Raw genomic sequence first — 19,786 nt, 5'->3', positions numbered from 1 at the left:
CCCTCGCCCCCCCCCCCCCCTCAACTAGAAGTAACGTTCACTAACAACTTTTTGGCTATGTAATTGAAAAATAAGCAAAGTCGCGGAGTTTTTACATGATAATATTTGAAAAGTTCACATGTGTAATCTGAATCTCCATGACACTAACTGTTTTTTATATACAAATCGATATGACTTGTCTTTATTGGAGTTTGATTGATTTCACGGTATTTTCAGTACACGGCCTAATAAGTTGTCAAGACTACTGAAGTAGATTTAGGGCGATGGATCGAGTTTTCTGGGTTCAACACTCTACTATTTTCATGTGATTGTATAAACTCTAAATCTTGAATTTTCCTATGCAAAATCAACACATGATTAGGGTTTTGAAATGATTGTTCCACTGCACCCACTGGAGTTGTCGATATATTAAAAATTCGATCATTTCATGCTAGCTTTTCAATCAATTATGTCTCAATCTCAAATTCAACACGAAAAATAATAATTCAAACACTCTTTTGAATTATTTCAAATTTTATAATGTTCTAGAAAATTAATAAAAACATTAGAAATGACTAGAACCTAAGAAATTGAAAAATGTATTTCAATCACTTTCAATGCTTTGGTTTATTACTTGTCATTTCTCTTGAAATCTTGTTTGACCAAAATGGGCCTTGTCACATCATGTGTATTAATGGTCCAAACAAGTAGACAATATAGGATTTGACAATTCAGAAAGAGGGGCTTTTTAGTAAAACATCCAGACAAAATGGATTTTGTTTCCTTCCATACAATATAATAAAATATATGAAAAATGATCTTATAAAAGTTCTTATATTGTATCGATTTGTTATGTTATATTTTATCGATCTCCTATGACAGAGCCGTATAGATTAAAAGAACATGGAAATGAATCATAAAATCGATCTTTCAGATTCTGACTCATTCAAATTCAAATTTTCATATTCTAAATTACAAACGCCCATTGTTTTAAAATTAGCCATTAGATACTCTGTCTAGTGGAATATCAATTTTGTTTTTTTACTTTTTTTAAAAAATAAATAAATTGTTTTATAGTTTTTGCCATGAAAGTTATGCCAATATATTTCCCAAGTTAGCAATGGTTTAGTATATTTGGGCTTTCTATACTCATTAGTCTTACCTAAATGAGTTTGTGCTCTTAAATCCATATGAAGCCCAAAAAGAGAGCCCATTAAAAATGGACTCCAAAGTCGGCCCACTTTAATAAACCCATTAGTTTCTAGACTAATTTACTCTTTCATCGAAAACGACTTTTCGCAGAATTCTATATGTATTGATAAGATATGAAAATCTTTTTACTCACTTTAAGTTGAGTATCTGCCTTCCTCTTCTTCTTTCTGCTACAATTGAGTCATTGGATTTACGTAATAGTATAAAAATAAGTGGTTCGAATGATTACTATTTTGACTCTGATTTGTTTTAAAAAAGTTAAGGTGTTTCAAATTGTTTGTTGACACGAACAAAGCAGGGAAAACCTTCGAAATTATTTCAATAGTGAATCTTGAACAGATAAGAGTTCCAAACAGAATTTCTTTAAAAAGAAAATCTTTTGTCTCATGATAGCTTGTTCCAGTCTCCTTATGAAACTTCCGGTTATTGTTTTAGCTATACACCGTAGCAATTTACATGGCATTTCATAAGTCATAAATTATTCAATCTTACTGATAAAATATTAGTCTGTCACTTGACATTTGTGATAACTGACAAAATCTTAAATTGTGATTCTATTATTTGCAACTAAATAAATTTTTGAAGTTGACACAAACTTTTGATTAAAAATGAAAAAATACTTATCATCCCGATCTCGTGTTTCAAGTCATATAACTTGAGATGCAACCAAATGCAGACCAAGCAAATTACGTACGGCCCAAGCCATTGACAACTCATTGGAAATTTAGATGCAATGATCTCGAAAATAGATGATCTTAAACTTTTCAGAAACAATTTTTCTACCTTCACGAGGTAGTGGTAAGATCTACGTATAATTTATCCTCCCAGACCTAATTTACGGGATTTCATTGAATAAGTTGTTGTTGTGGAACTTTTAATTCCCACTTACCTCATAGATACATACATTTTCAAGATTAAAAGTAAAAAATTATCAAACTTAAAAATTTAACCACGAAGGCAAAACGAGTCAAAAGTTCAATACCATCCACGTGCAAGGCTATTATTGTAAATCACCCCAACACAACAAAAGGATATAATAGTAAGCCGTGACGTCCACGGTCTTTTCCTAAAGTCGGTTAGGTTCATTTATTTATTTAATATTATAAAACTTATATAAGGTCCAAAATAAACAACAAATTCAACAAAATAAATAATTCTCATATATATATTTTTTTTAAATTAAATAAATTTTCTCCTCTTTCCTTAATCAACAAAACTCCAATTCTTGATCAACCAAAACTCCAAACATCAGGTAATATTAATCTTATAGTAATTTATTTGTGATGTTCAATTTCTTAATTATTCATTTGATTCTTGGAAGAAAAGGGTGTCTTTGTTTCTGTTTCAATTTTAAAATCTTAGATTTGTTAAAAGGATTATGAGATGTTCTTGGTGGTTAATCAATTTTTATTTGATTATTACTGTTAATTGGATATCAATCTCTTAACTTTTTTTTTGTTAAAAGTAAGTTTTTACTTGCATTGAAATGACATTTGTATTACTCTCCTCTGTTTATTTTATGTGTCATAATTTGATTTGATACGAAATTTATGTTTCTGTGTTTAATTTTATACGAAATTTAAGAAAATAAGGGAGATTTTTGAGTTTTGGCCTATCTTTAGTGGACAGAGTTACCTGGTACCTATTGTCGGTATCTCATTGAATTAGTCGAGGTGCCTCGAAGATGGTTGTCTAAAAATAATAATAATTGAGTTTTTGTGAGCGTAGTTATGATATGTGAGTTTTTAAAAAATAAATACATTAAAGAGTTAATATATGTAAGTGATGCTCTTTTTTAAACAGACTAAGAAGGAAAATAAGATGCGTAAATTGAAAATAGAGAGGGTAAATGATGGTAAAAAAGTTGTTAATTAGAACAGAGGGATTAGTTGCTATTTTGAAGAAATTCTTCAGTTTCATTTTGTTTCATGTTTAACACAAACAAAAGGGTAATTGGAAATGAGAATTAATATGTTATAGAAATTATCTTGATGCTAGTGACGATATGATCGTGACCTTGATACGGACTTGGAATCGCTAACTAGGATGAATAGGCTAACTGTGAATATGATGTCGGAAATAGACCGATTTTAAATAATTCAAAATGGATATCTATGTCCATTTCCCCAAGTCTTGGTCGACAGAGTAATTCAGTGTACTGCTTGGAGGTAGAAGGTACCGTGTAATATTAGTGCGTATATTAGTCGAGTTCTGCGCAAGCTGGACCAGACACTACAGTTTTCGGAACACAAATGAAAGTCTATGTAGCTTATTGCTTCTAATAATCTGCTATGGAAAGCTATGTTTCATTTGTTGAGTTATTATTTATGCAAATCTTGTTCTTTTTCGCGGTAGGTATGGCAGAAGTATTGGGAATGTTTACAGTACAACAAACCATAGGAAATGTGTTATGCTGCAAATGCGGAATCTCGATGCAGCCAAATGCTGCAAATATGTGTGCTAAATGCTTGCGATCCGAAGTTGATATAACAGAAGACTTACAGAAACATGTAGTGATTGTTCACTGCCCTGAATGTGATGGCTATTTGCAGCCTCCAAGGAGTTGGATCAAAGCACAGCTCGAATCGAAGGAGTTACTCACTTTTTGTATCAAGAAGTTGAAGAATTTGAATAAAGTTAAGTTGGTGAATGCCGAGTTTATTTGGACTGAGCCTCATTCGAAAAGGATCAAAATTAGGCTTAAAGTCCAAAAAGAGGTACTAAATGGAGCTGTTCTTGAACAGTCGTACATCGTTGAGTATGTTGTCCAAGATCAAATGTGTGATTCGTGTTCGAAGGTGCAAGTTAATCCTGATCAATGGGTGGCTGCGGTGCAACTTAGACAGCACGTGTCTCACCGAAGAACGTTCTTCTATTTGGAGCAGCTGATTATTAAGCACGATGCTGCTAATCGTGCTATAAAGATTCAACAGTTGGATCAGGGAATTGATTTCTTCTTTGGTCATAGAAGTCATGCTTTGAAGTTTGTGGATTTTGTCTGTAGGGTGGTACTTGTTAGGACCCGAAACGCCAAGCAACTCGCGTCTCATGATCATAAGAGCAATATCGTCAATTATAAGTACACATTCTCTGTAGAAATCAGCCCAGTTTGTCGTGAGGATCTGATATGTCTCCCTCCAAAGGTGGCAGCTAGTTTAGGGAATATCGGTCCTCTAGTGATCTGCACGAAAGTAAGCAACAGTATCTCTCTATTAGATCCGTTTACTCTGAGGCATTGTTTCCTAGATGCTGATCAGTACTGGAGGGCATCATTTAAGCCTTTACTATCTAGTAGACAGCTTGTCGAGTATGTGGTTTTAGACGTTGATGTGGTTTCTGAAGAAGTTAATATTGGAGGCTCGAAGTATGTTTTAGCTGACATCCAAGTTGCTCGTGTTTCTGATTTCGGGAAAAATGACACAATATTCTCCGTAAGAACACATCTAGGCCATCTTCTAGATGCTGGAGACTATGCCCTCGGTTATGATTTATATCGAGCCAATAGTAATGATTTTGAGCTTGAAAAATACAAAGGTCTTGTCCTTCCAGAGGTGATATTGATTAAGAAAAGCTATGAAGAGAAACACCAAAAGAAACGTGGGAAGCCTCGGTCTTGGAAGCTTAAGTCACTCAATATGGAAATCGATAACTCTGGAAAGGGAAGAGATCAAGAACAAAAAATGAACTCGGAGTATGAACATTTCTTGAGAGATTTAGAGGAGAATCCTGATATGAGGTTCAACATATCATTGTATCGTGATAAAGAATATCAACGATCAGAAACTACTTCTGTTGCTGATGGAGAAGATGTTCCTTCTATTCCTTTGGAGGAGTTACTTGCTGATATTGATCTGAACGATATTGATGTTGAAGAAGATGGCATAAGGGAGTGAACTGAAGACTCCTGAATTGGAACCGGAACTTGATGTTGTGCAAGTTAGTAGCTTCATAAATTTTGTGTCTAGTATTAGTAGAATGAATTTGTTGCACCTGAGCCTAGGGTTCGGAAACAACCTCTCTACCTCCATGAGGTAGTGGTAAGGTCTGCGTTCTGGGTATGTTGTTGTTGTATTAATAGAACAAATTCTAGTTATTTCAATATAATGATCTTTTGATGTCTATTTTTATCTTACGCCATATATTCCTTCCCTTCTGAACTAGTGTTTGTATTTGTCATGGAGCTTCACTTCCTCTAAATGCTTGTTTTATTTCGAGTTTGCTTCATATGATTTAGCTGTATTATGTGATCAAATTATGGTTATTCAGATTTTATAGACCAAAAAGTAATGTTCAATTAGCACACTTCGACGGAGTACAAACAAGCTAACAAGCTAGCAATGAAGGACACAACCTCCGCACTAAATGATATCGGGGGAGAGATTTAACAGGTAACATTCTATCTATGTTTAGATCTTATTTTCATAAAATCTGGATAGTAACTTCCTTTCATACACAAAAATCTCCTTTACAATCAGATACTACTTCATCCTTTGTGTACATTCACACTCTTTATTACAGTAATCTTTCTCACTCTACAAGTATGAGTCTGCCATTTTTCCTGCTAGCTATTTCCGTTCTGTACACGTATCTATCTACTGCACAAACAGTTTATAAGGTGGACAAGACAGTGCGCAACAAGTTTTGATGTGGTAAAGGTAATGTTTCAAATGTTTTGGACAAGACAGGAGGCTGCAGTTCCCTTTGAAATTTCTTCAATAGATTGATAATTCTCCCTTTAGTTTCTTCTGTGGCCAAGTTGTTCCCTGCCCATAAAACCTATAGGAAAAATGAAATAAAGACAAAAAATTATGAAATGAAGGGAATCTTAGTGCATATATGGAACTGCAAATCAAGATTAAGGGTATAGAAAGGGAAAATTACCTCAGCGAAAATTGCTATGATCTTCGGTATATGAAATCCTTGAGGGCCAATAACTTTCTGCTCAAACCTGAAAGATCAAGGCACAGTGCAAGCAGTGCATACGATATGTTGAAGTTTTGAGAATCATTGATTACTTAAATGTTATAGGCTACGGGGAATACTTACATCTCTATCATTGAGCAAAGTAGTTCATGACTGATTTTAGCCTCATCCAGATTACACCTTATTGGTAAGTGGCTAATCCAGAGCTGGATGAACTGAGACAAGAATGTTTATAATATGTCAGTTGATAAATGACAAGTTTATCCAACTACAGTCAAGAGAAGTCGTAGATTTGTGACGAGTGTTTGTTATGGGTTCTAGTGTATGAAGTTTTAGGAAGCAGTAGTAAGAGAGCACCTCATAGGTGTAGAAATCATCTGAGAGAAACTGGCTTAACTTCCCACAGGTATAAACAGCAGCCTCATAAGCCATGATGTTATCCTGGTATTTTGCATTAGGATGCTCCAATGCAGTTTTCAAACAACCGAATATTCCTGCAAACATTAAAAAGCCAAGTCAGTGCTGCTAGTGGAGACACTAGCTACCTTAAGCATATTATAATGCACAAAGCTACCTTCAGTATGAGGTTTAAGGAAATCTGCTCCGAATTCAGCACAAATACCAATTGCAATTGCTACGATCTGAAAAAAAATAAGGAACACGTCAGGTTTGAAGGATATACGAGAGATTTAGTAGGGAAACAAATTGTAAAAGAAGGGGAAAATAGAACCTGTGGAACATCTGGATCCTTGTGATAGTAAACTTTAAGCAGGAGAGGTATCCACTCCTCATAGTACCTGATTTTTAAAATAATAATAAAAAATGATGTTCATCTAAGCCAATTGAGCTTACCATGATTAACAAGACATTGAAAATCGCATAAGACTTGCCTGAATGCTTCTTCGCGGCACTGCTCAGCAACTTCACGGAAAAGGTGCACTACAATTCTTCTTTCTTCTGCTGTTCTATCATTACTCTGTACAGAAGTGCGTATAAAAGTGAAAAGGAAATGTGTAAGGCCAAAGAAACCATAAAAATTCCCTGTAGAATTAGCAGTTTAATTCAATTTAGTCACTTTTGATGCTTCAGGAGGTGTCATGAATTGAATTATATGTATAGTACATCATAAAGAAAGAGACACTTACCCACATAAGTGATACATAAGGCAAAAACTTGTCTAAAAGGGGCAAGAATGATGCCTTAAGTATTTTCACCATAGTTTCGAGGCAAATGCCAATCTGAATTCAGGAAAAAAAAGAAGAAACCGACGAAGGTAAGTCTAAGATCCTGTTAAGTAATATATATATTAGAGGGCTCCGTTGAGATAAAACACTAACGTTTCTACATATAGTTAAGTGTTGTTGAGCTTCCTCCTTAAGTAGTTTCTGCTCCCTTGAATCTGTGTGTTCTTTAGCTCTTTTCTCTCTTTCTGTTTTGCAGTATGAGCAAGTTAAGAGAACCTTTGAAATTCCTTCAACAAATTTTTCAGCCTGATGTTTACTTAGATGTGAACCCGGAATCTGTGAGTAAGTACTTGTTAGTGCACAGACAAATAAGCTATACAGAAGACAAAAGAGTTAATGACCTGAATGCTTTCGTTGAATGCCTCCAATAGTCTTGCTTGAACTTGTACCTTTGACTCCTAAAGGGAAAGCAGAACCTCCTTAGGATCGTATCAATATTGATTAAACTTTTGCTGCAATACTAGGTTATTTACCTTCTTTAACGCGTCAAGCAAAGATGGGATGATAGTGTTAGATAGCTTTTGAACTGGGGCCTTGCCACAACCTGTTACAGGAAGCCCTTTCTTCATAGCACAAGAAGCTGAATTTAACAGTAACGGCATTGCTACAAAAGGAATAAATGCAATTCAGAAAACAATCAGATTTGGTTTATAATACGGAAACAAATGATTAGAAGAAGACTCTTGTAGAAAATTTACCAGAAATGGCAGTCATTCTTACTTCTTCGCTGAATTCGAAGGTAAGATTCGGAACTAAAGCACTAACAACCTGCATAAACGATAAGTTAGGTAAAAATCTGCATGCTCCTTTGTAAGCCTTGTAAAAGAGATTAGCTATGACCTGTAATTTTCTAGACAGACCTCATTAACCCATAAATGCAGCTGTCCCTTTAACTCTGCTGCAAAGCAGCATAGCATATGACAGGCCAAGGCCTTCTCTTCCAGAAGTGCACTTCTTATCCGGATCTTTTTATTCCCAGCGGTGACTTTAATCATGCTACAGAAGATACTTATGTCAGCTGAAGACATCCTCAATAATTTTTTTTCCAATAAGTTGCTTATTTCACTTTTTTCCTGCAACCAACTTCAGGTTACAATTCCCGGTGTAATCCCACTTGTGGGATCTAAGGAGGGTAGTGTGTGCACAAACCTTACCCCTACCTTTGAAGGTAGAGAGGCTGTTTCCAATAGACTGCATTTTAGTAATGGAAATTTATCTCATCAAACAGTGCTATTTAAGTGCAGTGACTAATAACCTCATAAAACATCTGTGAAACCTCAAGTGCCTGGAAAGATCAGATGTTTTCCTTTGACTACAAGATGTTGTCTCTAAATAAACAGGCAGATATGCAGAAGTCACTTAACGGATTCACTTTCTTTACATTCTGATTCAACATAGTAGTTTCATATGGTATAGCATGTAATACATGGTGAAATGAAATTCAAAAATACGAAAACTCACAACCATCTACATCTTTACATAGTACTAATACCTACACCCATCCATGTAAATTAAATTTCGTACAAGTTATAGGAAGATCCAACCTTTCATCATCAGAATCATCTGTATCTGAACTATTGGAAACACTTAGCTGAGCAGATTTTAGCACAATGGGCATGGCAAGACTTAGATAAGGAAGGAAATCTTCCCCCAAGCATTTACATAGTCTACCGTATGCCTGTCATAGAATCAAGTGTAAATTAGCCAAAAACTGAAAAGAAAATGGAAGTTGCACAACATTCTAAGTTGTATCAACACACCAGTAATGAAAATTTCCTCATTGGATCTTCTATCTCTGTTTGAGTTTCTTGCAGTGAAATGAGTACTGCAGTGACCTAAAATGGAACATCACATAAGGTAAATGCATTTTCAGATATGTTGATAGTGTCACATTATATAATGCCTGCTAAGTGCTAATGAAAAGATATAAATTGTATTCACCTTTTCAACATAACCATGGATTGCTTGATTTCCAAAAGCCATTGTAACCCTGGTAATGCATTCCATGGATTTGGCAAGTAGCGTGCGACTTGTATCTTTAGTAGCAGTTTCCAAGATAACTTTCAGATAAGGCATTATAGAATCATATATGTAAGCAGAGTCTTCCTGCAGTATCCCAGGAAAATGAAGTTTAGAACACCAGAGATTTAAACAAAAGAAGTTCTTTTTGAACCGCTGAAAGCGAAGTACCTGCAATGAAATAGCTAAAGAGGCTAAAGTTTCAAGAGCTGCTTCTTTCCTCATTGTCATTCCTCTCTAGAATATGCAGCAAGTTAAAAGCTTATGTCATTTACTCTTATACACGTGGACGAATGAGTGTGTTGTAGATTGGTAAAGGCGACATTACCTGTAGAAACCCGACTAATTTACTCACTATTTTGTGCAGGTAAGGTTTCAAGTCATCTGCACGGCAATTGTGACTGAACAACCATATCACTGAAGCTGCACGTGTCTATACACGAGAGAATATCAGTCGTCAACTATATGTGCTTGCAGTGGACAAGTTTTGATATGTCAAGAGTTCAGATGCTCAAAAGCTAACTACTGCAAAGGTCAAATGTCATAAACAGTACCTGCAACCTGGGATTATGAAAATCATCCAATACTTCTATGAAAGCTGGAAGGAGCTGCCAAAGATATTCCTCTTGAAAACGCGGGCTCAGATAGGTTGATAGCTGACCAATTGTACGAATTGTGGCCCAACGTACTCGAGGGTGGCTATCATACATTAGATTCACAATAGACTGTCCAAATTTCACCATCTCCACTAACAATGCCTGGGAATTTCCAAACCAGAAATCAAACTCAAAAAACATATTTCAGTTGCCAAAAGTAATCCTAGAACTTAAGATGTACTATGTACGTAGACCTTACCCCTACCTTAGGAGTAAGGTAGAGAGGTTGATTCCGAGTGAGTCCTACCTTTGAGCATCCTTCTGATATCAGTCCAATAGCAGTAACGGCAGCATGACGAATTCTCCAATCTTCTTCATCCAAGAACTTGAACAAGCACGCAGGGCAATTAGGCAGAATTGCATCTCCCCCTAATGCAATTGCTAACCTCTCTAGACTCTCCATACCATAACTGCACATACTCAACTCCCCTTCATTTTTATCATCACTAATTGCATTTCTCCAACGAGGGTCATCTTCAATATGCACCAACATCTTAATCAACACATTAAGCAACTTAGTTACTTCTTCTTTTGGTACAATCTCTATCATCCCACACCCAATCTCCCTATTCTCAGCTACAGTAACAACAAACTCTATAGCAAGTTGCCTTGACTTTTCCCCTAAATTCAAACACTCAGCTAACTTCACCATAGACTCAAACACAACACCAATATTACCTTCAAAAAACGCGGTCTCTACACCAGCTAAAACAATCAAATCCTCAAGAACACTACACACAAGAACCTCCTCATCGGAACATGCCATTATCAAAGTCATTAGAACATGCCCTAAAAGACCATAAAACTTGCAATAACTGGCGGGGTTTGACAAATACAAAATCAATTTCACAGAAGCCCTAGCTGCAAGAACCCCAGATCGATGTTCTTCCGTTATAGTAGGCATAAGATCTGTAAACCCCTCAATCAAACAATCAACAAACGGTACAAAAATCTCAGGACATTTCGGTATCAATTCATCCCATAAAAGCAAAACACCCAAATTTCTGTTCGAATCCGAACCCAAATTCTCAATCATCAAGACAAACAAATCATTCCATTCATATTTAGGGAAAAGCAAACCCGCTATACTCGATACACAAGAACAACAAGCATTTAGTGTTTCATAATCGCTTTCACGACAAACTTTGTAATACAACTTAACCATCAAATCATTTTGCGTAGTTGATGAAAGTTTGGGCCAAAGGGGTAGTAGAATATCGCTTAAAAGCTTGTAACAGAAAATACCCGTACGCGATGATGGCTGGCTACGTTGAATTGTTTCGAAAAGTTTCTCAATCAAAGAATTTGGGTAGTTCTTTTTGGTGTAATCGATGAGAGCTTTTGCTGGTTTACGAAGATCATCGTCATCGCTGTTGAGCTGGCTTAGTAGTTTGATGAGCGGGTACGATTCGGGTCCGAAGAGAGCTTTTGCTGATTCGGGGTTGATCGCCATTGAAGCAGAGTTTGCCATTGAAACAGAGCTTGTAGAGAAAGAAGAAAGTTAGTTTTTCTTGTTACAGAGAAAGTGTGGGTTCTGGCGGGTTTAAATGGAATTTGAATTAACAGAAGAAAGTTAGTTTTTCTTGTTGCCGTCAAAATTAGCTCATGAAATCGTAATTCGTCTAATCTATTGAAGTTCGGATTGATTATTGTCTCATCTATTTATTAGCTCATTTCATTTCTGCTCAGTCAATCGAAAATTGGGTTGATATCTAGCACAAATTGATCAATGAGAAATTTTGTCAATTTTTTTTTAAAATTTGATATACTGGAAACACTTAAATTTGACGCAAATTATTAGTTTCGTTCCCGAATTGTTGACAGTCTTAGATACACCCCGACACTCTCCGATCTGCCACATGACGTAACAAGTGGTCTCAAACTCTGTAGGAGCATGACACTTTTAAAAAAAATCGAGAGAAGTGTTGAAAACGTCTCTAACGAGAATTTAGGGGTGTATTTTACTCATTTTACAAGATTGAGAGTGTATTTAAGTTCAATTAGTTAAATAAATGAGTGTTTTTAAGGCTGTTAATAGTTCAGAGATATAGTAATAATTCGCTTCAAATTTAAGGGTGTTTTCAATACTTCTCTCTCTAACTATTGTAATAAATTAAAATTACATTGTCCGAATGAAGTGTGGATTGCAGTAATAATTCTGCACAAACAAATTCTAGTGCACTTTACTGTCGTTGCCGGTGAGTAAGATCATTCTATCCTGGGAGAATATATTCCATTAACCTTGAGTACTGAGAATATTAATTTCCTTAAGGCACATCGTGCATTTAGTGGGCTCAATATTTTTTTCTTTCAATATTTGTTTTTGTTTTGTTGTGGATTATATTTTCTTTTAGGGGATAAAGCACAAGTCCCCCTAAACTATGACCTAAATCTCAGAGGCACATCTTATTATCCCCAAACTCATTTTTCTTGTAATATTATACATTTTTTACTTACGACGTAGTTAAAGCGCGTGAGAGATGTTTGGATGCCACATAAGCCAAAAAGGCTACTTATCGAGTATGTGGTTTTAGACGTCGATGTGGTTTCCAAAAAGGCAGCTTGCCTTGATGATGTTGGGCAAGTTAGTAGCTTCATAAAGTAATAGTAGAACAAATTTGTTGAACCTGAGCCGAGAGTCTTTCGGAGACAATTGTGGTAAGGGTCCGCGTACATTCTACCCTCCTTAAACTTCACTTGGGGGATTTGTTCCCTTCTGAACTAGTGTTTGTGTTTGTCATGGAGCTTCACTTCCTCTAAATGCTTGTTTTATTCATATGATTTAGCTGTTTTATGTGATCCAAAATATGGTCATTCAAACTTTATAGACCAAAAGGTAATGTTCAATTAGTACAAACAAGCTAGCAATGAAGGACACAAACTCAGTGCCAAATGATCCTGGAGTAGAAATGTACAGGTAACTAAAAGAACAATAAGGTCTCATTGAAGTTAGAATTATGCAATTTCTCATTGAAGTTAGAAATCCACAAGAAGACACTTGCAAGAAAGAATCAATCAACAATGAACCGCACAATTGCTATTAACAAAGTTAGAACCACATTCAATTGAGATAAGGTACTTGCAACAATGAACTGATCAACAATGCAGTATGATACCCTCAAAATATTAGGGTATCAAATTAGTAGTCTATACAAGAAAGTAAGAAACTAATAATCCACCAGAAATTATGTTTGTCCTGCTTCAACACTGCAAGCTGTTTCCTGAGGTGCTCACGAAAATGTTTGGTCTTAGCAATTGTCATGTCAAGGTCTGAAGACTGGTCTCAGTTTTTGCTATTGCTGAATCAACGGATGTTTTGGCTGACTTAAGCGTTGCATATATGACCCAGAGCTTATCAACATCAGTCTAATTGAAATAAAAACAGTTTTAAAGCACTTGTTTGAGTAAATAAAATGGAAAACAATTCAAATAGGCTCTAAGAGATGTTACCCTCCTCATGTAGAGCAAAGTCCTCTTATCTCTAGCATCAACAACTGCAAATGTAGGATCAACTTGTGCAGTAGAAGTAGAAGCAGCATCAGCAGCTGCAATTGTAGGATCAATTTGGGCAGTAGAAGTAGAAGCTACATTGGCAGCTGTAGTTGAGCCATGATTCTTCCTGTTGAGAATATAATCAAATAATAAAATTGTGATTTCTCTAACAGCTTAAGCTTTTAGATGAGATGTTCACACACTTCAACATGGTATCAGAGCAGACAGAGGTCCTGACTCAGGCCCACACGTGAGGGGGCGTGTTGAGAATATAATCAAATAATTAAAGTGTACAGCTTAAACTTTTAGATGAGATGGTCACACACTTCAACACTTCCTACATCCCTTTCTTGCGAATCCAAAATGGAAATATGAGAGTATTTTATCCAAAACTGTTTCCCTTCTCATTTATCACTTTTTTTTCACCAACCTTCTCATTTACTTCTTTTGCCTTTCCCTTCCCTTTATCTTGACAAACATACTTTCCCTATCCTTTATCTACAGAAACCTCCTTTCAAACGGGAGTTATCACAAACTCCTTTTCCCATAGTTCCTATAATTTATTTATAATATTTTTTTGTTGGACGTTAGGCCCAAAGTCCTCACGAAGGACATAATAATCTCCTTCACGAGACAACAGGAGAATCTCTAACTGTTCTAAGTTTTGTGCATTGAACAGCTTCCCAAATGGGAAAGAAATGCAGCTTGGGCTGTCCTCACCAACCCAACAACCATAACACGGCTTAAGTTGGTAACAAGTCATGCTGCAAATAATATAAATAGTTAAAATATATAACTATAGAAATGACGATAAGAAAATAATTAAAAAATTGTCTTGATAACAACCTGTTGTTCGGGGCTTAACTTCGATCCATTTCTTCCTTACAAAGAGGAAGACTGGATAATTTGGCTTTTAGCTCCTCTAGATACTTCTTACCACCAAACCACTCAAGGAGCTCTGTTAGGTCCTTCATATTCTCGTGACTAGAAAAGAGAGGTGTCAATGCACATTCATGACAAACCGATTGATTAAATCTGCAAGGGTAACAGTCACCTTCCATATTCCTGTCCTGTCAAAGAAGAAAAAATACACTAGACAGAGCTCACTTCACTTGCAGAAAAAGGGGAATTCCTTTATTTTATTTACTGTCTAATACTCACTTTGTTTCACAAAGAATGATCTAGTTTGACTTGACACGGAGTTTAAGAAAATAAAGTAGATTACTTTTGAATCTTGTGTTCTTAAATTAAAGTTATGTCAAATGTATAAAATTGCCCTTTAATCTTGTGGTCTTAAAAATGTCACGTGGAAAGCTGAAATCAAAATGTTACAAAAAAAAAAATGTTTTGGGTAAATTAAATGTTCTCTTAAAATTATATACAATTATATACTCTAGCCTTTTGCATCCATTATCCATATAAAATCACAATCTATAGAAAGTCTTGGTTTATTAAGGAGATTTTAGAGTTTGAAAGGAATTAAGTTGCCACTGTTGTTTAATCCGATTTACTAAGATATAACTTTGCAAAATTTTGTGAGAGATAATAAAATTTAAAGTATATTTCAGAAAGTTAAAATCATTAAGAAAATATAATTTAAAACAAAACAGAAACAAATATTGAAAAGAAGAAAATTGAACCCACAGAATACACAGTGTGCCTTAAGGAAATTAATCTCCTCAAGTACTCGAGATTAATAGAATATATCCTCCCTGAAAAGAACGATCTGTGTATATTGGTACCAAAATCCACAGTTTCAGCGAACCACTCAACGACAGTAAAGTACACTAGAATTTGTTTGTGCATAATAAGAAGTTTAGGAAATTCGTTGTTAAAAAACGAGAGGAGACCCTCTATTTATAACAACAAAGAGTAGTATGAACGGGTGTTTATCGTGCCTTATCAAAAAGGTCATAACCATTTAGAAAAATCACAACCGTTCTGATCACGACTCTTCAGAAAAATCACACATGTGGACATTCCATTTCACACCCTCATGCCATCTTCTTCAATATTAATATCCCTCGGATCAATATCAGCAAGTAACTTCTCTAAAGGAATAGAAGCAACATCTTCTCCATCAGCAACAGAAATGGTTTTTGATCGTTGATATTCTTTATCACGGCTCGATATGGATCATAACCGAGGGCATAGTCTCCAAAGTCTAGACGGAAGGATTGCTCAAGTCCATATAATAATGCTGTCATGGTTGCAACCTGGCCTTCTGAACATAGTAGCTTTTACAGAAAGCTTGATTTCTCCGAAGTCATTAGTTTCTAATTATGTATGATTGGTGGTCCTCCGAAAACAACCTCTTTACCTCCACGAGGTAGAGGTAAGGTTTGCGAATGGTCTACCCTCCTCAAATCTGTGAGATTTCACGGGGTATGTTATTGTTTCTTATGTATGGTCGATGCACTTTTCTTTTCCAATAATTATGTTACACCATATATATTATAAGTTTTTTATAAGTCCAAAGTTGATTTATCAAAATGTTCATTAAAAATTGATAGACCATTTTACCCTTATCAATAAAAAATATAATCTCTACTTAAATCACATAATTACTTATAAAATTATAGTTACGGTGAACATAATTCTTCAGTAGATGTTAAATATTAATTCACGTTTCAAATTTTCACTTTCATATTCCACGGTAATAATTTTTTTCACACCCCTCTTACATTACCCTGTTTAAATATGCATAATATTTTTACACCCCCTTCTTGATTTCACCTACAAAGTTGTACAATAAATTGTCTTACAACAAGATATCTTTTAATTATTCAAAATGATTCAGTTTTACCTTTATTATTATTTTTTTTGCTCAAAAATACCTTCGTCATTATATTTTTGGCTCAAATATATCTTTGTCGTTATGTTTTCACTAAGGAGGGTTTAAGATACGAAGAAATAAACGCAGAAATGTTGGAATAATAATTCGAAGTTGGAGTAGGAAATAGGAATCCTAAATTGTTTAGGACTTGTTATTTAGTATTTATTTAATTCATGTCTAGTTAGGATTTGTTTGTCCTAATTCATATTGAAATAAATTTTCTAGTCCTAGTTTAGTTTGGTTTCTTACCATTATAAATAACGATGTTACTCAGATTTTTCAAATATCAAAACAAACCATTTGTGTCAGATTTTTAAATTTATAAACCAAACCAAACCAATAAAACACGGGTTTTCAACCTCGGGTTTTTTCGGATTTTTTTGGGTTTTTCGGATTTTCGGATTGTTTCGGGTTTTTCCGGTAAAGTATTCATACAAACATATAATTTATTTGTACTTCAAATATTTCTTTAGTCCTACCAAAATACAACTATCTAAGGTGTTTCTTAAAAAAATAACACAAAATATGATATGATTAATGACACTAAAATATCCAACAAAAATAATAATAATGAAATCGCGTAAAGCAAATATTGTAAATTAACAAGTTATAATGGAAATGATCATAATTTAAAAGTACTAAATCATGCTAAAAATAAGTTTAATAAGTATTAGTTACATGACTAACTATTAAAGGAAATTAAAATTAGATTATGTATTTTAATTGTCTAAATCAATGTAAAACTAAATAACAAATATTCAATATTATTGTCATTCTTAGTGTTGAATTGATTTCCTTTTTGCACTAGTATTAATTTGATTTTGATTTAAACTTTATTATGATTACCAACATCTGTGAACTATAATCTTTATTGGACCATTCAGAATTTTAAGTTTCAAACTTGAAATAATATATTAAAAGATAAAATCTATGAAAAAGTATAAGAAATATTTAAAAATTATATCAAAGTAAATATTTTTATGTATAAAATAAAAATTTATAATTATATATATAATGTCGGGTTGATTTGGTCTCGGATTGGTTTTTTTTAGTTAAAATCAAACCAACCCAAATATAGTCGAGTTTTTTTTTTTCAATATCAAACCAAGTCAAACCAAACCACTAGTCGGGTTTTTTTTCGGTTTGCGATTTAATTTGGTTTTCGATTCGATTTTGTACACCCTTACTAGTTATTTTCAATAGAAAGAAATAGAGAGACATTGAAGTAAGATTCAAGAACTTTTGAGTTTATAAATCATTCAAAACTAATTTAAAAATATATACATAAAAAATAATTTTATATAAATACAGTAATTTTTCATTATTCTATAAACCCTAGCCCCAAATTGGCTCTGCCTAGACAAATAATGAATAGAGAAGATGTTGGTAAGTTTAATAGTCAACAGAAAAGGAAGAAATTACGACCTTCACTTCAAATTTGCAAAGGTATTTATGCCCCTTGTTTCTTTCTGCTGATATTTGTGTGTGTGTGTGTTTTTTTTCAATGTTGATTCAACGTTTATATAATATATATTACTGAGGACACGATTTTAGATACAAGTGTACTGACGCGACGGATTAGAGTAGAATGTTAGTAGGTAGGTTAGCTAATTATGAATTATCGCCAACAGTTTTAGCATTATTCTTGTGTTTCGGTTATCACACTTGTTACTAGTCCTTTTACGAATGTTTTTCTTATTAGTTGTCATGTTTTCTTCACTGAGCTACTCTAGAGGCCTCCCCAGACCCCATCCATTTGTGGGATAACACTAATAGGCTCACGCTTTGACTTTGATCGATATGAACTGAGGAGGGAGGAGGGGAGCTTAGGTTCACGTGAAGTCGTGAACCAATACCGTAGATATGGCCTCTCTATAAGAGTTAACTAACCACTATTCTATTTTTAAATTAAATTTCAGGGAAGAGCGTATTGGAGTCGTCAAACAATACAGAGCAGATGGATGTTGATCAGGTCAGTTTCCGATGGTATTAGTTGAGTTTAATTCAGATTCTATTGTTTGTCTGAACACTCTTTTTTGTCCTATCTAGGCATTGACAGTTCACTTCGAAGAAGGAATAATTATGAACATCCTTAGCAGGTTATCTGTGCGATCTCTTCATCAATACAAATGTGTTTCAAAATTATGGAATATATTGATCTCCGATCCCTACTTTAAGATGAAGCATTTCAAGCGTGCCAACAACGACCAAAATTCCCAAAAATCTCTTATTACTCACATGTGCATGAATGAAAATAGATTTTCCAGCTACTGTTGTCCTTTATCGTCGGTTCAAATGGGTGAGGATGCACAAAAAATTGATCGCCCTTTAAGCTCAAAACCATTTTTTAGAGCCTTGTGTGGTTGTGATGGCTTTGTTCTTGTCCTAGTTTCTGGTATTATGGTTGATAAACACCCAATACATTTGCTATGGAACCCCTCCATAAGAGAATCAATAGTACTTCCCGCTCCACACTCTGAGATATGTGACTATACTTGTTATGGATTTGGTTATGATTCAACTAGCGGTGACTATAAGATCCTTAGAATTTGTGATCAAGGATATAATGAAATTCTTGCATTGAAAGGTGGTTCCTGGAGAAAAATTGATAAACATCCTCGTGGTGTTTCCAATGTGGTGACTCGTACTAGTTGTTTGGCATTTCTACACGAGACATTTCATTGGATCGGTAGCATAATAGACCCTAGATCACATTGGATTGGTGGCTCGAGAATATATTCTCTCGTTTTATTTAGTATTTCAAAAGAAGTGTATGGAGAGATACCATTGCCAGAGCAAATATTATCTTTTGTAGGCATCTTCTATCTTGGTGTTTTAGTATTGGATGGAATGCTATCTGTTTATTCTATTACTTTTTCTCCGGATCTGAATTTGGAAACTTTAAAGTTATGGGTATTGAAAGACTATGGTGTCAAGGAATCTTGGACTGCTTTGTTTACTATAGAAGATCCCTCTGTTTATAGAGTCATTCCGAAATATAGGTTTGCGGATGGTGAATTGCTATTCAGTTGCTTTCATATTCCAAGTAGCGGAACTCAATTTCGTACATCCAGTAGACCATTAGTGTCATGGCTGCAACCTGGCATTCAGGACATGGTAGTTTTTACAGAAAGCTTGATCTCTCCGAAATCAGTAGTTTCTTATGTATGATCGATGGTCCTCCGAAAAACGTATATATATAATAAATTGTCTTACAAACATGATAGTATCTCTTAATTATTCAAAATGAGTAAGTTTTACCTTTCGTTATTATTATTTTTTGGTTCAAATATACCTTTGTCATAATGTTTTAATATATGGTACAAGCAAATAAACGCAAAACTAATATATATATATATATATTATACATGGAAAATTATTTTAATTTTATATGAATAAATAGTGTAATTTTTCATTATTAAAGG

At 34.6% G+C, this 19,786-nt stretch overlaps 2 protein-coding genes and 1 pseudogene across 3 annotated transcripts; 2 read left to right on the top strand and 1 right to left on the bottom strand.

The window, feature by feature from the left end:
• The first annotated feature begins 2,327 nt into the window (after positions 1 to 2,327).
• LOC102582311 (60S ribosomal export protein NMD3 pseudogene) lies at positions 2,328 to 5,330 on the top strand (annotated as a pseudogene).
• A 277-nt stretch (positions 5,331 to 5,607) lies between these two features.
• On the bottom strand, positions 5,608 to 11,575 carry LOC102581768 (importin-5-like). 2 transcript variants are annotated; one of them, XM_006352337.2, is made up of 20 exons: positions 10,281 to 11,575; positions 9,932 to 10,135; positions 9,706 to 9,810; positions 9,549 to 9,614; positions 9,300 to 9,464; positions 9,119 to 9,193; positions 8,903 to 9,036; positions 8,219 to 8,354; positions 8,057 to 8,126; positions 7,832 to 7,962; positions 7,700 to 7,756; positions 7,452 to 7,634; positions 7,260 to 7,352; positions 7,005 to 7,090; positions 6,845 to 6,911; positions 6,689 to 6,755; positions 6,472 to 6,608; positions 6,238 to 6,329; positions 6,073 to 6,139; positions 5,608 to 5,967 (listed from the first exon to the last, which is right to left on the bottom strand). In XM_006352337.2, exons 1-20 carry the CDS (start codon positions 11,502 to 11,504, stop codon positions 5,800 to 5,802), a joined length of 3,327 nt encoding a protein of 1,108 aa, XP_006352399.1. In that variant the 5' UTR covers positions 11,505 to 11,575; the 3' UTR covers positions 5,608 to 5,799. The 2 variants fall into 2 exon arrangements, with proteins under 2 accessions (XP_006352399.1, XP_006352398.1); XM_006352336.2 differs by having other exon boundaries at positions 9,300 to 9,614.
• Positions 11,576 to 17,728: 6,153 nt separating this feature from the next.
• Positions 17,729 to 19,532, top strand: LOC107061520 (F-box/kelch-repeat protein At3g23880-like). Its single transcript, XM_015310871.1, has 3 exons — positions 17,729 to 17,807; positions 18,281 to 18,333; positions 18,411 to 19,532. Exons 1-3 carry the CDS (start codon positions 17,729 to 17,731, stop codon positions 19,530 to 19,532), a joined length of 1,254 nt encoding a protein of 417 aa, XP_015166357.1.
• Positions 19,533 to 19,786: the final 254 nt, after the last annotated feature.

Source organism: Solanum tuberosum, unplaced genomic scaffold, assembly GCF_000226075.1.
Source record: "Solanum tuberosum cultivar DM 1-3 516 R44 unplaced genomic scaffold, SolTub_3.0 scf00148, whole genome shotgun sequence".
Taxonomy (NCBI): domain Eukaryota; kingdom Viridiplantae; phylum Streptophyta; class Magnoliopsida; order Solanales; family Solanaceae; genus Solanum; species Solanum tuberosum.
Note: the sequence above shows the minus strand (reverse complement) of the source record. Positions and strands in the feature narration are given on the sequence as shown.

Coding starts and splice junctions, on each gene's coding strand:
- LOC107061520 (XM_015310871.1), top strand. CDS start 17,729: ATGAATAGAGAAGATGTTGGTAAGTTTAATAGTCAACAGAAAAGGAAG. Junction 17,808..18,280: donor TTCACTTCAAATTTGCAAAG/GTATTTATGCCC, acceptor ATTAAATTTCAG/GGAAGAGCGTATTGGAGTCG. Junction 18,334..18,410: donor AGCAGATGGATGTTGATCAG/GTCAGTTTCCGA, acceptor TGTCCTATCTAG/GCATTGACAGTTCACTTCGA.
- LOC102581768 (XM_006352336.2), bottom strand. CDS start 11,504: ATGGCAAACTCTGCTTCAATGGCGATCAACCCCGAATCAGCAAAAGCT. Junction 9,194..9,299: donor TCCATGGTTATGTTGAAAAG/GTGAATACAATT, acceptor GTTCCATTTTAG/GTCACTGCAGTACTCATTTC. Junction 7,757..7,831: donor TGCTTGACGCGTTAAAGAAG/GTAAATAACCTA, acceptor CTTTCCCTTTAG/GAGTCAAAGGTACAAGTTCA.